This window comes from Elephantulus edwardii, unplaced genomic scaffold (genome assembly GCF_000299155.1).
Source record: "Elephantulus edwardii isolate Elephantulus edwardi_28Jun2011 unplaced genomic scaffold, EleEdw1.0 scaffold00072, whole genome shotgun sequence".
Taxonomy (NCBI): domain Eukaryota; kingdom Metazoa; phylum Chordata; class Mammalia; order Macroscelidea; family Macroscelididae; genus Elephantulus; species Elephantulus edwardii.
This window is the reverse complement of record NW_006399822.1, coordinates 336,936-356,410: the sequence shown is the minus strand read 5'-3', so window position 1 is coordinate 356,410 and position 19,475 is coordinate 336,936. Positions and strand designations below refer to the sequence as shown.

The 19,475-nt window shown below is 62.2% G+C and overlaps 3 protein-coding genes across 3 annotated transcripts; 1 reads left to right on the top strand and 2 right to left on the bottom strand.

Moving 5' to 3' along the window:
- The first annotated feature begins 695 nt into the window (after nt 1–695).
- IL17C (interleukin 17C) lies at nt 696–2,065 on the top strand. The gene is made up of 3 exons (XM_006888857.1): nt 696–860; nt 1,121–1,455; nt 1,804–2,065. The coding sequence occupies exons 1-3, from the start codon at nt 696–698 to the stop codon at nt 2,063–2,065; spliced, it is 762 nt and encodes a 253-aa protein (XP_006888919.1).
- A 1,894-nt stretch (nt 2,066–3,959) lies between these two features.
- On the bottom strand, nt 3,960–10,637 carry LOC102853603 (cytochrome b-245 light chain-like). The gene is made up of 6 exons (XM_006888774.1): nt 10,580–10,637; nt 7,705–7,774; nt 7,126–7,200; nt 6,665–6,748; nt 5,749–5,830; nt 3,960–4,181 (listed from the first exon to the last, which is right to left on the bottom strand). The coding sequence occupies exons 1-6, from the start codon at nt 10,635–10,637 to the stop codon at nt 3,960–3,962; spliced, it is 591 nt and encodes a 196-aa protein (XP_006888836.1).
- Nucleotides 10,638–12,316: 1,679 nt separating this feature from the next.
- MVD (mevalonate (diphospho) decarboxylase) lies at nt 12,317–18,512 on the bottom strand. Its single transcript, XM_006888773.1, has 10 exons — nt 18,443–18,512; nt 17,264–17,334; nt 16,477–16,591; nt 16,111–16,257; nt 15,043–15,242; nt 14,511–14,585; nt 14,005–14,223; nt 13,579–13,694; nt 12,812–12,924; nt 12,317–12,393 (listed from the first exon to the last, which is right to left on the bottom strand). The coding sequence occupies exons 1-10, from the start codon at nt 18,510–18,512 to the stop codon at nt 12,317–12,319; spliced, it is 1,203 nt and encodes a 400-aa protein (XP_006888835.1).
- Between the last annotated feature and the right edge of the window lie 963 nt (nt 18,513–19,475).

Genomic DNA, 19,475 nt, shown 5'->3' with positions numbered 1-19,475 from the left:
ACCCTGCCCCAAGCTCTGTTTCCAAGGATCCACAGGCTCCCAGAGGTACACGGTTCAAATCCACCAGATTCTCTGCTAGAGAAGGAGGGGGCAATCTCCTGTACCAGTCAGATCTGATTTGGCGGTACACGTAAAAATAATACAATAAAAAAAAAACAAACACAAGGATCCATAGGTGTCATCAGTGAGGGAGTCGACCTTGAGGTCAACTTTCCTGTCGGGCCCTGAACCCACCAACAGGCCCTTGGGAGAGCCAGAGACAAGCCAGAGGGACACAGACAAGGCCCGGAGGCCGGGAACAGGCTGCAGCACCCCAGAGGGCACACCCTGCAGCCCGTGGCTTTGGGCTGGCATTTTCCAACTCATGAGACCTGTTTGCAGCCACGTGGGCTGTGCACCTTCGTTTCTCTTGTGTGTCTTATGTCACAAACTTAAGGCAGACCAACTACAGGTGGTGAGTCTCCCATTGCAGGAAGCATGCAAATGGGCTGGAGGCCTCCAAATGCAGGACAACAGAGGTGGTGTCTGGAAGGATGCTCCCTGAAGTCGCTCCTAGAAAACATGGTGTGCAGCTGGGACAGTGGCAAGGGCAGAATGGGGTGACTCCGGTGACGTGGACCCCGGCTTCCTGGTCTTTTCTGTCACTGGCTGTGGGGATGCAGTGGGGGTGGGCGCTGGCCTGGAGGAGGAAGCCCATGGCGGGCACTTCCCAGGAGGAAGCCGGGCAGCACCTGGATTTCCCCAGGTGTGGCCTCAGCTATAAAGAGCGCCAGGAGCCCAGTGGCCAGGTCCTGCCCCAGGTGTGCTCACTCCAGGCGGCGCCAGTCACAGCCATGCCACCGTACCCTGCGTCACCCATGGTGAGCTTCGTTGGGACCCGGCTCCCACAGCCATGGGCCTCACTGACCTCAGGGTGATTGAGATGCCTGCCAGGAGGTGTCCCCCCCATGTGGGGGAGGTGGGGCCAGTGCACCTAGACCTAAGTGGGGTGCTGGGGGGCAAGTATGGCCCTTAGGGTCCATCTGTGCAGGAAAGGTCACCTTTCCAGGGTCCCCAGCAAGCTGGGCTGGTGGGGCAAGGGTGACCCTGGCCTGGCCCCTGACCACCATCTGTCCTCCAGAACCTCCCTAGCCTCCTGCTTCTACTCTGCCTGCCAGTCAGCCTGGCCGACCACGACACCCCACTAGTTTGGGGGACCCCCCACTCCACACTCACCACCACTCGATGTTACACCCCCGACGAGCTGCCCCTGGGCCTGCCTCCTCGGCACCTGCTGGCTCGAAGCGCCAAGTGGGAGCAGTCCCTGCCCGTGACCCTGGTGTCCAGCCTGGAGGTGGCTGCCCGGAGGAGACGTCACCACAGGTCCCCAGCCAGGTCCCAGTGCCCAGTGCTTCGTGCAGAGCAGGTCCTGGCAGCAGACATCCACCAGCGCTCCATCTCGCCCTGGAGATACCGGTGAGCTGACCGTCTCTGGGGCGCACTGCCCCTCAGAGTTCTCACCTGCCAATGAGCCCTCCTTCTGCCTCCTTCCTGCTCCGTGCTCCAGGGCTTTCTGCCTGCCCCATTTGAGCCTCTCTGGGGACCAGGCTTGGTGGGGACGGAGCGGGAGACCCTGGAGGCGCTTCTCCTCTGATTCTGTGCTCTGGGAGGGCAGCGCAGGCTCCGTGACCGCCGCCATTTATGAGACGACTGGCGCAGCTACCTCCGCGGCGCTGGGGCTACAGTGGGGTGCCAGGGGCAGGAATGGGGTCCCAGAGGCAGGCGCCAGAGCGCCGACTCACCTCATTCCCGCTCCGCCCGCAGCATAGACACCGACGAGAACCGCTACCCGCAGAAGCTCGCCTTCGCTGAGTGCCTGTGCCGCGGCTGCATCAACGCGCGCACGGGCGGCGAGACGTCAGCGCTCAACTCGGTGCAGCTGTCCCAGAGCCTGTTGGTGCTGCGCCGCCGCCCGTGCGCCCCCGACGGCGCGCACGGCCCCCAGCCCGGAGCCGTGGCCTTCCACGCCGAGTTCATCCGCGTGCCGGTGGGCTGCACCTGCGTGGTGCCCAGGTGGGCGCGCTGAGCGGCTCGCTGCGCGCCACGGGGGTGGGAGGCGCCCTCGAGGGGCTGCAGCTGGGTCCCCCAAGCAGCTCGCCCTATTTATGCGTATTTATTGGTTATTTATATCCGCCTGGTTATTTATGGCTGGAGGTGGGGGCAGCGCAGGTGCCTCTGGGAGACCATGCGCTGCCCCAGCCCTAGTCTACCCCTTTGTCCACAATGCCCTCACAGCAGATGGAGCCGGGTCTCGGGTCCCCGCCCTGTCGCTGGTCAGGTCACACCACGTTTCCTCAGTCCATGAGGAATAAGGCGCCCCTCTATTTTTGTAATAAACTGTTTCTATTCATTTTCAACTTGAGTGTCTCGTTAAGTCCCCAGCCATCGCCAGGGTGTTTTTGATTTGGTGAAATGGCCTCCCTCACCCTCACTCTTACCTCTGATCCTCTCACCTTGACATCAGCCCAAGATTCTAGCACATGCTTCCAGAAATCTCTGTGCACTGACAGAGGGAAGGTTGTGCTGGGCCAACCTCACTGGCCAGCAGGTCCACGTGAGTCTTTAGGAACTGGGACTGGGTCAGCCCAGAAAGGTCTACTGGAAGATGAGCGTCACCCCCTCTGCCAGCCCTCACAGGGAATCCCAGTGCTGCTCTCAGGCCCAGTAAGTGCTGGCCAGTTCCCTGGGCTCCTGACCTCTGTGGGGATCTGCCATGTCCAGGTGGCTTCACTGGGCAGCAAGACACACACTCTGGGGACCTTTGGGCTGCAGCTCTTTTGGGCATGACCACTGCAGGGCATTTTGATAGAGACCCACAAAGTGACCAGTCCAACAGGCCAAGGAGGCTCAGTGTCTCTTTGGATGTGGCCCTGTGGCTTAACCAGCTGACCAGCGCCCAGGACACACTGCTGGCCCTGCCCTGCCCTCAGCTCTGGGCACACCCATGACAGTGACTGGGGAGGGATGGACATGCAGGGTGGTGGGCAGAGCTGGGCACATCCCAGCAGAGTTCCAAGGAGCCAGGTGGCGTCCAGGCTCAGGTATGGGACAGTCCACACAGAGCTTCCAGGTGAGTGGGGGGGGGTCCCCAAGGTGAAGCAAGAGCAGTGGATACTGGGTGCAGAGGGTCTGCCCTGGGGTCCTTGGAGGTGAGGCATGGGCAAGGTGGAGATCGGGGATAGGGGGGGCAGGAGGGACAGGAAGGGGTATGCAGCTCTCCCCTGGTCCTTGTCATGGTACCTTGTGTCTGGACAGGGCTCACTTGTGACCCTGGGCTGTGGAGGCTGACAGAGTCAAGGTCCACCCAAATCCACCACGAGAGTCCCTAGTTCTCAGTGTGGAAAGGCGCAAATGGAGCCCAGGAGCAGAGAGGGTCACTGGAGGGGGGGACTGTGCCCCTGGCTGGATGCCCACATGCCCAGCCTTCTGCTGGTCACAGCCCAGGGGACCCAGCTGGGGTCTCTGTGTGCTAAACCCCCACAGTCCCCTCTAGGACAACAAAGCCACCCTGAGTGGGTCATCTGTGACTGAGGTATTCAAGGGGTCCCTCCAGTTAGCAGCTCCAGGTGAAACTCACCACAGAACCTCCCAGGCCCTCATGTAGGTGGACAAGGGGCATCTCACCTGCTCCCCCAGAAGACTCCCCTTGGATGATTCTGGGGTCAGGGAGGCCCTCGAAGGCGGGTTTGGTGCCTGGTGGAATACAGGTGCACACAATTTCTCATGTGTTGGGCAGAACCAAAAACATCGCCTGTGATGGGACAGGGCTCCCTCTGACGCGATGGCGCAGGGGAAGGGGCGCACAGGGGCCTGGAGGCTGATTTCCCCTGCTGTCCAAAGATGCCCACACACTTCACTTAGAAGGGTTCATTCATTTATTGCTGGAGGGCGTGGGCACCTCGCCCCCTCCCCTTGTGAAGTCACACCACCTCATCGGTCACCGGGAGGGGGTTGGTCTGGGCACCGCCTGGGGAGCCCCCCATGGCTGCATCCTCCTCCTGCCCCTCACTCGGCTTCTTGCGGGCTTCGGCTGGGGGGCGTGGCGGGGGGTTAGTGGGCGGCTGCTTGATGGTTCCGCCCACCTGTGGCAGCTCCCGGGGCTTCTGCTCGATGGGGGTCCACTGCTCCCCTCGGATGGCCGCCTGGAGGAGGGGCAGGTGTTTTGGAGGTGGCGGGTGTGTGTCTTTCTACTTGAGGGGGTTTGAGAGGGACTAACTAAAAATACAGACTTGGGTCCCCATGCCGGCGGGCGGGGCGCTGGAGTATTCGTATCTAATATTCCATCCAGACAGAACTGAGGACAGGCACGCTCTCAGGGCACCCCTTCTGGCCTGAGGGCTGTGGCAGACACCCACTCGCCAGCTCGGGGTTGCTGTTCAAGTGGACATCTGTGACCTCACCCCACGAAAGAGCCAAAAGATGCTACCCCGAATCGAGTTGACAGAAGATGTAAGGACACACCTTTATAAGTAAGGGACAGAGGGGACTTCGGGAAAGCGTAAAGCAGACAGGCGAACTTCTGGTTTCTGGCTCAAGGACAGAACTGAGGAGCCAGCAGAGCCATCCTGAGCTCGGATTACTGCCTTTTCTAAACTGCACCTTCTGTGTCTGCCAACTGCTCCTTACTCAAGTCCCTTGGAAAGCACCAGTATGTCATCCTTTTAAAACATTATTTAAAAAAATATTAAAATGTGCATACTACGTTTAAGAAAGTAGTTCCTGGGGAAGGGGGCAACTGGGAATGGGTGCAGAGGGCAAAATCCAGTGTTAGTTAAGAAGTAGCCAGTCCACAGGCACAGGGCCAGCACTGCGTGCTGACTGGCTTAGGCATTTCTCTGGCAGGAGGCAAGTGACCACTCAGAACGCAGCACAGGGTGCATGTCACTATTAGCCCGCCCATCAGCCTGGTGACCTCTGTCACCCCCCCACGCAGGGGAGTGGCCAGGACGCCCAGCTGATACTCCCAGACTGAATCCTGGATGTTTAAGATCAGGTCTGCATGTGGAAATGGAGAGCTGGGATGCAGGGTGCAGAGGGGAGATGTGGGGGCTCCCCAGCCGTCAGAGAGAAAGTGAGTGAGTGCACACAGAAGGGACTGAAAGTGAGAGGCAGAGGGACACACGGACAAGGCTTGAAACACACCTCCATTTATATAAACACAAAGCAGACAAACGATTCACAGGGATGCAGAGAAACCCAGCCCAGACAGGTGCTGGGGACACCCCCATGGTGGAGGGGCTCTGCACCCCTCTGTGCCCCGGCTCCTGGGTCGACCCCCACACTTCACCCAGAGCCAGGCCTGGGGCCTCTCCAGGCCGTGTCCTCCGGCCTCACAGGTGACGTTTTCTAAGACGCTTCCTCACACAGCATCCTCTAACATGAGGTGAGGCTGTGTCCTTACGTCACAGGCACAGGGTACTATCTGGTTAACAGTGGGGTCTGGGACCACCCCCTACCCCCACCCTCAGGTCAGGAAAAGGGGGTGTAGAGGACTGAGCCTCGTCAAGGGGATCTGATCCTGGCCTGGCCGTGTGGCTCTGCATTTCCGTGTTTGTGTAGGGGGTGCCCAGCACAGGCAGACTAATGAGGGGGCACCCCAGCACAGACCCCCAAGGGCCGACACGGCTGAGGTTGCCCGGGCCAGCAGAGGGGTGGTCAGGGGTCAGCAGAGAGATGATCGGGGGGGGGGGCACAGCAAACAGCACTCACCAGCAGGTAAATGGCACTCGCGATGGCCAAGCAGGCGGTCCCCAGGATGGTGGCGAGCAGGACACCAGCGGGCAAGGACAGCCTGGGAAGGGGAGGGGCAGCAGGAAGGATGGTTGGAAAGAGCCCAGGAGCTGAGGGTCTCAGGGTAAAACTCCACAGAGACACGCCGTTCCACGGCCCCCAGACCAGGGGGACGCCCAGACCAAAGGACACCCAGACCAGGGGGACACCCAGACCAAGTGATGCCCAGACCAGGAGGACACCCAGACAAGAGGGATGCCCAGACCAGGGGGATGCCCAGACCAGAGGGATGCCCAGACCAGGGGGACGCCCAGACCAGGGGGACACCCAGACCAGAGGGATGCCCAGACCAGGGGGACACCCAGACCAGGGAGACGCCCAGACCAGGGAGATGCCCAGACCAGAGGGATGCCCAGACCAGGGGGACGCCCAGACCAGGGGGACACCCAGACCAGAGGGATGCCCAGACCAGGGGGACACCCAGACCAGGGAGACGCCCAGACCAGGGAGATGCCCAGACCAGGGAGATGCCCAGACCAGGGGGACGCCCAGCCCTTCCCCTCGCCCAGCCCTGTCCACAGCTGCGCTTGGGATAGTCACCATGCTGGGAATAAAGCCAAGCAGCTGTGAAGGGCCCCTCGTGGGGGTGAGAGCCCTCCCTGCTCAGTGAGGATGGCATGGTGGCACAGGACAGCAGCAGAGCCGAGAACCGCCCACTGGGGCCAGCAGTCCCCGAGTTGTGGCCGCCAGCATCCTGCCACTGGGGCTGGGCCAGCGGTTCTGGGCTTTTGTCAGAAGAATGCAGTTTCAGGAGGGTTGGACGGGGCCATGGTCTCCTGCCCAGGTCACCACTGGACTGGTCGCTTCCAGAGTGGGGGCACAGGAGAGAACTCACGCCAGGTGCAGGAAGGCCCGGACATAGTAATTCCTGGTGAGCGGGCCGAACATCTTCACGACAGGCGTCATGTATCTCTGTCCGCTGGGTAGGTAAAGGGCAGGGGACAGTGAGGCCACTGCCAGTCCACTCCGGAACAGCCCCCGCCCCGGGACACAGGGCAGAAGCTGGGCAGGCATGCAGCCTGTTTACCCAAGGGGAGAAGCGGGAAGGTGCCTGGGCTTCAAAGGGAAGGGACCAGGCTCCAACAGGGGCTCGTGGCCAGGCGTCCTGCTCTACCTGGGCCCTGGATCCAGACAGACCCAAAGATCCACAGGAGAATCCCTGGATGCACCCCACAACACCTAAATGGGTCCCGTGACCTCCTGGACCTTTCTCTGTACCCATGGATGACCCGCAGAACAGCTGGGGTGCACGTGAGCGGACCTCAGACCCCTAGTTGACCCCACAGCAGGACTCACCAGCGCTCCATGGTGGTACCCTTCTTCCTCTTCCCGCGGGGATACTCCAGCAGGCAGACCAGGGCCCCCGCAACACTGAGTATGGGGTTAAGGAGCTGCTGGCCAGCGCCACGGTGGAGCCTGCGAGGTACACGGGCCGGACCTCGGCTCAGGCAGCACCTCTTACCCCTCAGCCTGGCCCCAACTTCTCATGGGGGCATGCACAGGGCTGGGGGAGAGGGAGGGGAGGACAGGGGCCAGCCTAGGACACTATCCAGCCTGGGTCAAGTGAAGGAGGACAGGCCCTGTCCCCCTGAGCTGTGAACTGCTGTCAAGTGTCCCCAAGTGTGACTTCTAGTGACCCTGCAAACCTGTGCTGTCCTACAGAACTACAGAACCCTCCAATGACTGCTGAGCCATCTCCCCCTCCTCACTGCCCCCCCCCCCCCGTGCGGAATACCAACTCAAGGGCGGAAATGTCCTGCAATCCGAGGGCTGCCGCATCTCAGGGGCAGTGACATCACCCCAAGCCCTGCTGCCTGTACCCTCCCTGCCCACCCCCAGGTGCCCAAGCTCGGTGGCCCCTGCAGACAAGGATACATGGAGTATGCCCCAAAATACCACTGGGTGAACTGACCAGCAGTGGCCACGATGCCCCCGCTGATGAGGACTATGGACAGAGAGGAAGCGAGTTAGTAGGAGCTGGTCAACCATGCGGCCCCCCACCGTGGCCAGTCCACCACAGAGCTGGCCTCTATCCCGTCTACATGACTGCTGACCTCTGGCCAGGAAGGGGACCACCGTGCAGACCCTGTAGATAATGGGGTGGGTGTGACGGCGTAGTTAAGTTAGGCAGGGAAGTCTGAGCTGAGCACCAAGGACTGAAACGATATTCCCTGCAAGGCGGCTGGGTGAGGATGGGCCCAGGAGCGCTGAAGCAGAGGGCCCCCCGCAGGCCCCCTCACCTGCAACCCCACTGTGTCCTGGCTCTGTGCACCTGCAGGCGTGTCCCCGTGCGACCAATGTCTGCATCTGTGTCAGGGATGCCTTCTCCCTCGCACAGCGTGCTCACCCCGCTCAGTTCCAGCCCCGGGACCACGTTACCCGCGCTCGCGTTCCCGAAGCCCAACAGCACCGCCAAGCGCTGGGGGCCGAACACATCGGACGTCAGGCAGCTCGCCTCCAGAAAGTCCGGAACCCAGAGCACCCGCCGACAGCGCTGGAGGACGGGCTGGACTGCCCCTGGGGGCCCACGTCACCTCCCCACACACAGCGGCAGCTGGGCTTGAACCGCTGTCCTTTGCTTAGTAGACAAACACTTTAACTGCCGCATGACCAGGGCTCCCTTTGCACAGGCCTCAAGGGCAGGTGGGTTTCCTGGCGGTTCCCCAGTGACCACACCTCCTGGTTCCTCTTTGTTCACCGTGTGCTCTGTGGGGCCACAAATCCTGTTATCCCCCCAGTAATTATCAGGGTGTCATTTCACAGTTACATATACACACACGTGTGCACCCTTGTGGTGTCCAGCCAAACCCAGACCCATCATCCCAGGCTGGGCAGACGCCCTCGCCCCCTCCTTCGCCACACGGCTGCTGATGTTCTGGTTTGCGTTGATCCAGCTGCATGCAAGGGATGTGCGGATGTCAGAGGGTCAGGTCCCTCCGGAGCTGCCTGAGACTCTCTGGAGGCTGGTCCTGCAGTGAGTGGGCACCGCAAGACCACAGCCCGTGCTCGCCCCGCACGTCCGCCTCTGTCCTGAGCCCCGTGGCCCATGCTCGCCCCACGTGTCCACTTCCATCCTGAGCCCCGTGGCCATGCTCGCCCTGCACTTCCGCTTCCGTCCTGAGCCCCGCGCTCTCCGTCCTGAGCCCCATGGCCCATGATCACCCTGTGCCTCCATCTTCATCCTGAGCCCCGTGGCCATGCTCGCCCCACGTGTCCACCTTCGTCCTGAACCCAGTCTGGGTGGCAGGACAACTGGGCCTCACTCACACGGTGCCCAGCAGAGGTCAGTCGTCCACGAGCCTCTGAGGATAACCATACCCATGCTGCTCCCAGAGTCTTGTCCTACGTCCTGGGCTCCGGCACCGTGGACTCCTGGTTCTTGTCCATAGCTCAGCTACACATTAACTCACTCGGTGAACCCGTCAGTGTCCTGTCAGGTGGAAAGGCCAGATTCCTGGCGCTCCCCATCAGCACGTTGCAGGCTGTGGGCTTTAGGGCACCAGGTTCCTGTCCTGAGCCCATCTTGCTTCCTGTGGCCCTGAGACCAGCATCAGGGGCACCTGTGCAGTGCAGTCCCCATGGGGCCAGAGATCCAGCAGTGGGCTCGTCAGACCTGTGCCATGAGGGCAGAGGGTCTGGTGAGGGGGCTAGAACCACAGCTGGGACAGAGGTGGCAGGGGACTCAGGAGGAGAGAGCCAGTGACACTGAGCTGAGAAGGGGCAGGTAAGAGGACCCTGACAGGATAAGGTCCCTGGCACAAGCTTGGGAGACCAGCCTTTCCAGGACAGAGCTGCCAGCCATCCTCCCATCTGTCAGTCCCCTCCCCTCCGTCAGCGTCCTCGTGCTGATGAGGAAACCCGGATGCAGTGGCAGCTTCTCTGGGCCTCAACTTCCCCATTGCTGGGCACTGGAGAACAGTGCAGACTCTGACCAGGGCACAGGGCATAGGGAGCACACTAATGGGAACAGAACCGGCTGCTTCTGACCTCTGCTTCCCAAGGGAGGGAGCCCCCAGAGGGCAGTGTGGCAGGCCTGCTGTACGTGGCCTACCCCTGACCCCACCGTTCTCCCTGACACCGCGAGGCCAGGGCACCTGGCCCACCCTGGTCTTCCAGGCGGAAGGTCCAGGTGCGGGGGTGCAGTTGGCTTCCTCGTGTTGCAGGCCCAGCCCCACCAGCGGTCAGGTCAGCGCTTCCTCTTCCACGCGGGGCGAGCTGAGTGTCCCCCTACTGACAAGCCCGGAGTGGAGGAAGTGGGATTCCGCTGGTGTAAGGCACGCCCAGGGCCCCTTCCTCACTGGCTCCTGGGGTGGGGCGCCCTGTCCACACTGCGCCGCAGCCCCCACTCCAGGCCGCCCTGGGGGGGTCGGTCATCAGGCCGGGTTTTCCCAACCAGGCTGGGCAGACACTCCCCGGAAACCACGGGCGCCCCAAAGGCCTCTTCCCTCAGCTGCAACTTCCTCTCGGGGGGCCCAGGTCCGAGGGTGCGGAAGAGGGGCGCACTGGCCGCAGGGAGGTCGTGCAGGGGGGGCCACGCGCAGTCTAGGCCCGGGGACTCGTTCTCGCTCATCCTCCGACGCCCCACCCTCCAGTCCCCCTTCTGGCCCTGGGTCTCAGCCGCAGCCCTGGGGCCCTGGACTCCCCGCGCCCAGCTCCTGCCCCCATCTCGGAGTCCAGTCCACTCCCTCCCCTCCACGGACAGTGACGGCCCTCGGCGCCGACCCCACCCCGGCGGCCCACTCCAGCTCACTCAGGCCCGACGCCAGCGCCTGCTCGTTGGCCCACATGGCCCACTCGATGTGCCCCATGGCGGCTGCTCCGCTCTGCGTCCTGCCGGCTCCACCAGGACCTGGCGCCCGCCGCCCGCCCCGCCTGGCCCGCCCCCCGATGAGACAGCCCCGCCCCCCGATGAGGAGACAGCCCCGCCCCCCGGAACAGTCCCGCCCCGCCTCCCTGACGGGGCACAGCCCCTGCCTGCCCGGGGGTTCTGGCAGCCCACCTGCGCGAGGTCCCCACAGAGCGTGGCAGGGAGGGGGCCGCTCACCCGGCTCTAGCCGGACCCTCGCTCCCACAGGCCGGAGGGCGTCCCCTCCTCCTTTGGCCCAGGACGCACGAACCTGTCGTCCAAGCTGCAGTCTGATTGATGGGCTACTTGGTGACAAGCGCTGAGACCCCGTTGCACTGTCTGCACTGTGGTTGTCCCAGAAATGGGGTGTGTGGGACGTCCCTGGGGGGGGGCAGGACTTCATGGTTGCCGAGGTGCTTGACCACTCATTCGTGGTCAGCACAGGTGGCCACAACAGGCTACCTGCGGCCTAGGCCACCAGGTTAGAGCGACCCTGAATCTGCGCTCTTGGGGACACTTGGGTGCCGGCTGGTGACCCCATGCCCTCAGCGTGGTGTGGTTATTTGCCTGCTTCCTTCTGCAGCTCCAGGGGCGGCTCCAGCCATCACGAGGCAGGAGCTGTCATAGTCATACGGGCAAACCTCTGCAGAGGGATGGGGTGGGGGAGGGGCCGAGGAGGAGGAGGAGGGCGGGGGAGGACAGAAGACAGGATGGATGGGGATGTCAGAGGATGCGGGGAGGAGGGATGCCGGGGTGGGCAGGGGGCAGGACAGGTAGGAGCAGCCATGGGCAGGTGCCAGGGGTGGTGAGCCGTGGACACACGGTGGAAGTCAGGGGCTTCCTGGGACCCTGGGGAAGGACCCGTAGAGTGGAGGTACCCGTGGGCTCTGGCCGGGGAAAGCTTGTGTCCGTTCTGTCCTGTGAGGACTTGGACATGTCCCTGTGCCTGCTGGTGCTTACCATCCACTGGGGTCAGTACCAGCTAGTGAGGCCAGCCCCAAGTACCCGCCCTGGGCCAAGGACCTCCTGGCCTTGCTGGCAGGCAGGGGCCACCTGGGCCTCTTTTGTGGGGGTGACTACGGCTCACCTCACTCCAGCTCACAGGTGGGCAGTGAGGTGTTGATTGGCCTGACCCCTTTGGTGGGGACAGTGTGGCCCATCACACTGCCCCTTTCCCCTCAGAAGAGCTGGTCAGCATGGGGGTGCAGCCTTCCAGCTGGCGCAATGACCAGAGCCCAGGTGTGGACAGCACTGCGTTTATTCCCAAATTCGGGCAGCTCCCATGTGAGCCCACAATGCTGAGATGCCTCCAGGGGCCCGGGGAGCCCCTCCAGGTCACTGGGCAGTCCTCATGCTCACCCGAGAGACTACCAGCTCAGGGAGTGAAGCGTCAAACCCTCACTGGCCCCCGCTCCATGCCCTCCCTCCACGGCCAGCTGGCAGACCAGGCCCAACCTGGCAGTGCCACAGGCCGTGTCCGGAGCTATGGGGAGCCCCTCCCCTGGCCTCCGCACCGATTCTGGTCCCATCTCAGCACTGCAGTCTGCAGACGATCGCCGCTTGTCTGGACCCAGCCCCGCACAGCCAGCGTGGAGCTGCAGAGGGCCCAGCAGCGAGGCCATCGGGATGGTCAGGCAGTGGTCAGGCGGCTGGCTTCGGCAGACCGTCGGGGCCCAGAAGGTGACAGAGAGGGTCATCCAGAATTTGAGGCCCGGGTCCTGCCTAGGTGCAGAAGAACGGACACAGGGTCAGACAGAGGGTGAGGGCAGCACCCCCACTTCCCGGTCTGTGGTCTTCCGGGTGCTGGAAGGCCTCAGAGGACAGGTTAGAGGCTGCAAGATTAGGGAGAGACCCCTCTACCCCCTTCTGGAGGACACTGTGCAGGACCGCTCCGCAGCTAGGGCAGAGTTGCCCCCTCTCCTGGGCCAGCACCTAGCCACAGGCCTCGTCACCGGACCGGAGGGGGAGTCAGCCAGTCCTCCCGAAGGACCTACAGTTCCATGGAGTAGCCCCCGGCCTGGCCCTCAGCCTGGCCCTCCCCAGGCGGGTCCGAGCGAGGGGAGAAAGCACCCACCATCAGGCCTCTGAGAGCAGCAGGGATGACCCCTCCGCTGGCGAGGGTTGCAGAACCAGGACCCACCTTTGTGACGATGATGTACTGGATGCTGCCAGGGGTCGGGTCCAGGCCTAGTGTGGCCTTGAGCTCATCGGACAACGGGACGGACTTCATGGGCAGTCCCCTCAGGAACCTGGGTGTGCACAGCAGTCAGCAGGGGCTCCCCTCAGGTCACTGCTGGCCCAGGGTTCGCAGGCCTCACCCAGACCCGTCCCCACGGGCCTCTGCAGACAGGAAGGCCCTCAGCCACCCCCGCTCAGAGGCAGCACCCACTTCTGTAGCACCTCTCCGGAAGACACCCTCCACCCACCACACGGCCAGGGAGGAGATGCACACTGAGGAGGCCCTGATGTCACGAGTGACTGGGTCCACGTGCTGGGCGGGGACCCTGGAACTTCCCCAGCAGCTCTGGCCTCAGGGTGAGAAGACCTTTACTGATGGGCAGGCCTGTGACCCTTCACATGCAACAGCAGGACCAGTACCCCCCGGGAGCGGAAGGCCTGCGGGTCTCCAGGCCTCTGGGCCCAGTGTTCACGTGCCCTCCCTACTGCACCCAGGACCCTGCCACACAGCACAGCACACTGGAAGTAAACCCCCATAACCACATGCAGCCCTCCTCCCTATCCACTGCCCCTCCGCACTGCGCAGGGTGCATCCTCTCCTCAGGACCCCCCCACAAAGCACAACACTGGAGCTGTACCTCAATGGAACCACCCCCAATCACCACGGCCCCTCCCTTCACACAGCAGACCCCACCCTCACCCTCCCAGCACTGGGGCCTCCTCACTTGTCTCCATTAGACTCCGGGGGGAAGCAGTGCTTCACAGCCGCCACGAACTCGGCCACTGTGTCCTCCAGGGTAAAGACCACAGCATTCGGGCCTGCGTCAAACGTGTATGCCACCTGGAGCGGGCCAGCGGTCAGCCTGGCTGCCCACCCGACACCCACTGGCTCTGCCCACCTGGCTACTCTGGGCCCTCAGTACAGCTCCCCTGATGGGAACAGGGACCACGAGAAGGGGGCCCCCAGGACTCAAATCATACTGCAGGAACACGAGGCCAGGACTTCACCATCAGATTAGGCAGGGACCCCCACCTTCAGACTAGACGAGGTCCTCCACCCTCAGACGCCACAGGACTCCTACAGACTCGTGTTTAGACAGAGGGTCTGCCGCCCTCACCTTGTGAGCCCCCTCCCCTGTGAGCCTCCTCACCTTGGTCTGCCCGTGATGGGTGTTGAAGTCGTGTACTAGGTGCATGATGCGCCGGGAGGTGTCAGTGAGGTAGGAGATCGGGGGGAAGGTGTCCAGGCAGGTGGCGTGGAACTGGTTGCTGTCCTTCATGGTCAGCTGCCCGAAGCCGGGGAAGTCCCGCTCGCGGATGCACCGGATCATCTCTGCCATGCGGGCCGGCACCACCGATGCTGCCCGGTACTGTGGGGAGACAGAGGCTGCACTCTTGCAGATGGTGTGAGCGCGCTCCGCCCCTCAGACAGCAACTGTGTGGGCACCTGGCCCCGCCCTGCATGGTCCCCACCCCCATGACGGCCTGCACAGCGCCCCCACTGTCCCCCTCACTACCCTGGATCGTCCCTCCCACGCTGCCCAGCACGGTCGCCCTCTGCACAGCCCCCCTTACTAACTTGGATGGTCCCCCTCACCCCACACAGCAAGCACCCCTCCACACGCGTGGTCCCCACCAGGGCCCACCTGCGTCTCACCTGGAGCAGGGTGCTGGTCTCCACACTGGTCTGCATGCCCGCTGTGCTGCCCGTCAGCTTCTTCTCAGCACTCACCTGCAGGGCAGAGGGACCTGTGTCCTGTGTCCCCACCCTGCAGAGCCCTGACCTTGACTGCTGAGTCTGACGTCTGAAGAGGCAGGGTCCCAGTGACCCCCGCATCTACCCAGGCCAGGCGGTCAAAAGACAGCAGCCCGGCCAAGTGAGGGGCGGTCTGGCTGGGGTCCACACCTACGGGCAGCACAAGGACCCCTTGCTCGAGCGGAGGTAGCAGGTGTGGGCTGTGCTGACCCTTTCACCCAGAAATACCCAGTGACAGAAGGCACCTGGCTTTGGCGGAAGAAGGGTGGGTCCTGGCCGCCTCACCCTCCGAAGGCAGCAGCGTCACAAGGGCCTGGGGTCACCCTGAGGCCCGTGGACAGCACCACTACACCCACAGGCTGCTCTGCCCACTGGTCCAGCCACATCAGGCCCCTTCCCCGAGCCTCTCCCCGGGCACCCGCTCCTCACTCACCACCAGGATGATCACACGCAGCTCCGGCCAGTGCGACTCAGGGGCCACCTGCTGGGCAATGCTGTCCTTGCCGTCAGCCCGCTCGCCCATATTCCACTCCACGAAGCCACCGTACAGGCTACGGCAGGCACTGCCCGAGCCCCGGCGGGCCACTTCGGAGAGCTCGGCCTCCACCCCGTAAACACGAGCCAGTGTGTAGGCTTTGGACAGGAGAGTGGACACTCAGAGATGGGAGCACAACCAAGGTCAGGCCTGGGTCTGCAGACCAGGACCTGTCAGGTAGGTGCTGCTCAAACACTGACCACTGACCTGCCTGCCCACAGCATCCAGAACTGACCCACTCCTCACCCACCTACCCATTATCCAGCCACCCGTCAATCCTCCATCCCCACGTCCTGCCTCCCCTCTGTCCATCCATTCATCCACCCATCAGTCCTCCATCCATGTGCCTGTCTTTCCTCTGTCCATCCATCCATCAGTCCTCCATCCACACGTCTGTTCTTCCTTCTGTCCATCCATTCATTCACCCATCTCAGTCCTCCATCCACATGGGCAACTGTCCTTCTGTCCATCTGACCACAAAGCTAGCCTACTCCCTTCCCTCCTCGTGCATCCACGGCCCTTCATGTCCTGGGCGATTAAACGTCAGGAGGGTGACCCAGTCATTCAGAGCTCCTCTCACACAGTTCTCCCAAGCTTTGGAGGAAGCTATGCCCAGGAGAAACCATGAAGGGGCTGGGGTGTCTCCAAGTCGGGGGACCTGGGCTGGACTTGGAGGGAGGGGAGGGGAGGTGGAGAGCTACAGGAGTCCAGTTAACTCTGCAGGGGAAGAGCTGGCAACTTCCCGACGGGACTCACAACCTCTGCACCCCCACTGGAGATCGGCCGGGAGGCAATCCTGACTCGACAGCACCTCACGTTTTAGCCTAAGTAGCAGGTATCCGTCACCTACGGCCCAGCAGGGCCTGGCACACAGGCCACCCACAGCCTTGAGCCCGAGATGCGTGTGCCAAGAGACCTCAGACGCTGAGCAAGGGGGGGGGGCCTGAGGGGCGCCCTGGTACCTACCCAGGCAGGCATAGCCCGCAGCCGAGGAAGCCAGGCCCGCCGCTGTGGGAAAGTTGTTCTCTGATGCCACGTGCACCTTGTGGCTGAGGCTGAGGCCCGGGGCATCCTTGTCCTCAGTGCTCCTGCGCTTTCGGGCCAGGCGGTGGACTGCAGGCAAGACACGACACCTGACCGCAGGGAAGCACCCCCGGGTGCTGACACCACCCACCCCTCAGCATCCAGGACACTCCCTCAAGCAGGACTGCAGGCAAGACATGTTGGCACCTGACCTCGGGGAAGTGTCCCCGGCCCCCAGACCCAGTGGGTACTGACACAGTTCACCCAGGAGAGGGAGTCAGCCCACCCCCCAACATCCAGGGGACTCACTCTCCCTCAGGCAGGACTGCAGGCGCGGCTGCCGCACGTCCACTTCCACGCCGTTCAGCCAGACGCGGTCCTCCGTGAAGTCCTTGCTGATGGTGGCGGTCGTGGTAGTTTTTAGCTGGAAAGGAAGTGGGGTCACTCGGAGGAGTATGTGGGCCCAGCCTAGCTTCCCCTCCCTACTGGTGGCTTTTCCTCCTATGGCCCCTGTGGCCAGCAGGCAGGGCGGGTTCTGGGAGCTGTGCACAGCCTGTGGTGGCGCCTCACCTATGCCCACAGCGCCTCTTTCTGTGCGTGGCTGCATTCCCAGAGACCCTGGGGGTGTTGTACACGTGTCGTGCGTGTTGAGCCCCTGATGCACGTGTCTGTACACATGTACACTGAGGGGCATGTGCGAATCCGTGTGTACACGTGTGCCAGTGTGCATGTGTGTCGGGGCCCCAGGACACGTGTCTGTACACATGGGTGTGCCGGCGTGCATGTGTGTGCTGGGCCCTGAAGGCATGTTGGGTGTGTAAGGGGTGTGTGTGCGAATCTGCATGTACAGGTGTGCCGGTGTGCACAAAGGGGTGTGTGTGATGGGGCATGTGTATGTGTGTGTACATGTGTTTGAGCCCCAGGGTGTGCTGAACGCCCAAAGCATGTGATGAGACCCTTAAGTGTGTGTGTGTGTGTGTGTGTGTGTGTGTGTGTGTGTGTGGTGTGCTGTTCACAATAGGGAGGGAATACTGGGACAGTACTCAGGGCGGGAGGGCAGAGGAGCCTGTCCACATGGCGGTCAGCGCCCACTCACCTGGTCCTGGTGCAGGGTGACACTCAGGGAGGAGTTGAGAGGCAGGATCAGCTCTTCGTCACGCTTGCCCCCTACAGCAGACCCAGAATGCCATCAGCCTCCCAGCCCAGGGCCCACATCCCTTCTCTAGTGACTTCCAAGTCCATCTCCTGAGGTGTGGGGACCCCACTCTGTCCGGACAGCAGTCAAGTCACCTCCAAATCACAAAGACCACACAGTACAGAGCAGAAACTGGCTGAAATCTTTCAGAGGCCAACAGCCAAGCCTCGCTCCCAAGAGGCCTCTAGGGGGGGGGTCTGAACCGCCAACCTTTAAGTTCAAAGCCAAGTGAACAGCATCAGCCCAACCCAGGATCCAGGGATGCTGAGGGTGACAGCACCTGTCCTTGTCTGCATTACACCGGGGCCTTGCCAGATGTTCCCATGGAGGAAACAGGGCTGAGGGTCTCCCTCGTTACTGCCACGGAGGAATCACAACTGACTAAAAGCTTGCGAAGCAGCAGGTTTCTGAGACTGTGAATCCCCGGGAGGAGACTGCCTGTCTTTCTCCCCGAAGCCACTGATGGACTAGAAATGCCGGGGGCATGGTCTTTGGGCTAGCAGAATGGACTACACCACTGGAACTCCTGGATCAAAGGTTTATTTCCTACAACTGTGTGTGTGGAGCTATGTCAGGTGGCTGGGGCAGCTTGCCAGCGGGAGGGGCAGTGTTGAGTAAGAGCTACCCAGCCGGTCCTCCCGGGATGGCTGCAGAGGGAGAGGGCCGGGTGCGGCCAGCTGCAGTCTCCGCTCAGGGCGGACACCTGTGAACGGGAGGTCCCGCTAAAACGAGACGCCAGTCGCAGAACACAGCAGATCAGGGTGACCCCTGGCCTCCCCCACCCGGCAGCAGACCGAGGGACTGAACACGCCGACTCCAGCCTTTGACCACCTGCAGTTCTCACTTTTGGCCCCACCCACCTGGCTGCGCTCACCAAAAGGTGCGTGAATGGCTGGACAGCCTCGCTCACCCGGCAGTCACCTACTGGGCGGCAGAGCCAGTGGGCGGCCAGGCGGCTCCTCCTGCCCCCGGGCAGCCACGCGAAACGCGCACAGGTCGACCCCGTGGTGGGGAAGGGGGACCTGGGGCCTGGATCACGCTTGCCTACCTAGTCCGAGCGCCCCCGACCTCGCCACTTACAGTACTTGATGACCGCGATGTTGACAGGCGCGGTGCAGGTGACCATCACGCGTGACTTGTCCGAGGCCATAGCTAGGGTGCGGGACTCGCTCACAGGTTCTGGTGCCGGACCTCTTGTTGGCCAGCTCTTGGCCTCACGCGCTGCGCAGTGATTGGCCCACGGACCCAGCTGCCCGAGCACCATCCAATCACAGGTGGGTCCGAACCACGCTCCACCTCCCAGCCAATAGGCCGCATCGGATGATGGGCCAGGGTGGGGGTGGGCCCGCCCCGGCCCCGCCCCCGCGTTTAGACGCCGAATCTGAGCAGGCGCTGGGTCTGCGCATGTGTAGTCAGGACTTCCGGCGGCAGTGCTCCGCGTTGTCAGTGTCCCCGCGGCTCAGAATGTCAGGTTCCGGTGCTAAATGGTTCCGAAAGCGATGGGAGGCAGCGGGTGTCCTCGGCCTTGTAGCAGGGTAGCTGGGGTCTACCCCTTTCATACACGGAGTATCTGCTAAAGAAGCACCTGTGTGAGAGACTCACCTTTCAGGCTCATCTCCCCTTTAAAAAATTTATTCTTAGACTTCAAAGGAATCCTATTTCCAAAGATACTAGAATGTGAGAGTGCCCACCTGGGGCATTCACACCCGTTCTTGCTTTGAAGCGCTCATTGTTGCCTTGAGCCTCACCACCTGTTTGTGTATCTTCCCTAAGCATTTTTTTGCATGATGTAAGCAAATAGGTTTTCCACCTTGCTTTAGTTTGCTTGGCTCCACAATCAACACTCTTGGTACCAGCAGCCAGGAAATCAAAAGACCAATTTGCATTGAGAAAGTCTGTCAAGGAGATCGCCAGAGTACTGAAGAGCAACGATGTTAGTCTAGAGACTAAGGTGCGTCTGATACAGGCCATGGTCTTCGCCATTATGTGCTATGCATCAGAAAGCTGGACAATGACTAGGAATGATAGAAGAATTGATGCCTATGAGCTGTGATGCTGGAGAAGAGTAGTGAATATACCATGAATTGCCAAGAGAACAAACAGGTTCGTTCTG

Bases quoted from the DNA above. Each gene is read 5' to 3' on its own strand.
- LOC102853603 (XM_006888774.1), bottom strand. From the start codon at position 10,637: ATGGGGCACATCGAGTGGGCCATGTGGGCCAACGAGCAGGCGCTGGCG. The intron at 7,201-7,704 runs GTATCCTTGTCT...CCCCATACTCAG, and splicing joins TATTTTGGGGCATACTCCAT to TGTTGCGGGGGCCCTGGTCT. The intron at 5,831-6,664 runs GTGAGTTCTCTC...TCCCCTTCCCAG, and splicing joins CGGGCCTTCCTGCACCTGGC to GCTGTCCTTGCCCGCTGGTG.
- IL17C (XM_006888857.1), top strand. From the start codon at position 696: ATGGCGGGCACTTCCCAGGAGGAAGCCGGGCAGCACCTGGATTTCCCC. The intron at 861-1,120 runs GTGAGCTTCGTT...TCTGTCCTCCAG, and splicing joins CGTACCCTGCGTCACCCATG to AACCTCCCTAGCCTCCTGCT. The intron at 1,456-1,803 runs GTGAGCTGACCG...CTCCGCCCGCAG, and splicing joins ATCTCGCCCTGGAGATACCG to CATAGACACCGACGAGAACC.
- MVD (XM_006888773.1), bottom strand. From the start codon at position 18,512: ATGGCCTCGGACAAGTCACGCGTGATGGTCACCTGCACCGCGCCTGTC. The intron at 16,258-16,476 runs GTGAGTCCCCTG...TCTTGCCTGCAG, and splicing joins GCAGTCCTGCCTGAGGGAGA to TCCACCGCCTGGCCCGAAAG. The intron at 12,925-13,578 runs GTGAGGAGGCCC...GTGCACACCCAG, and splicing joins CCGGAGTCTAATGGAGACAA to GTTCCTGAGGGGACTGCCCA.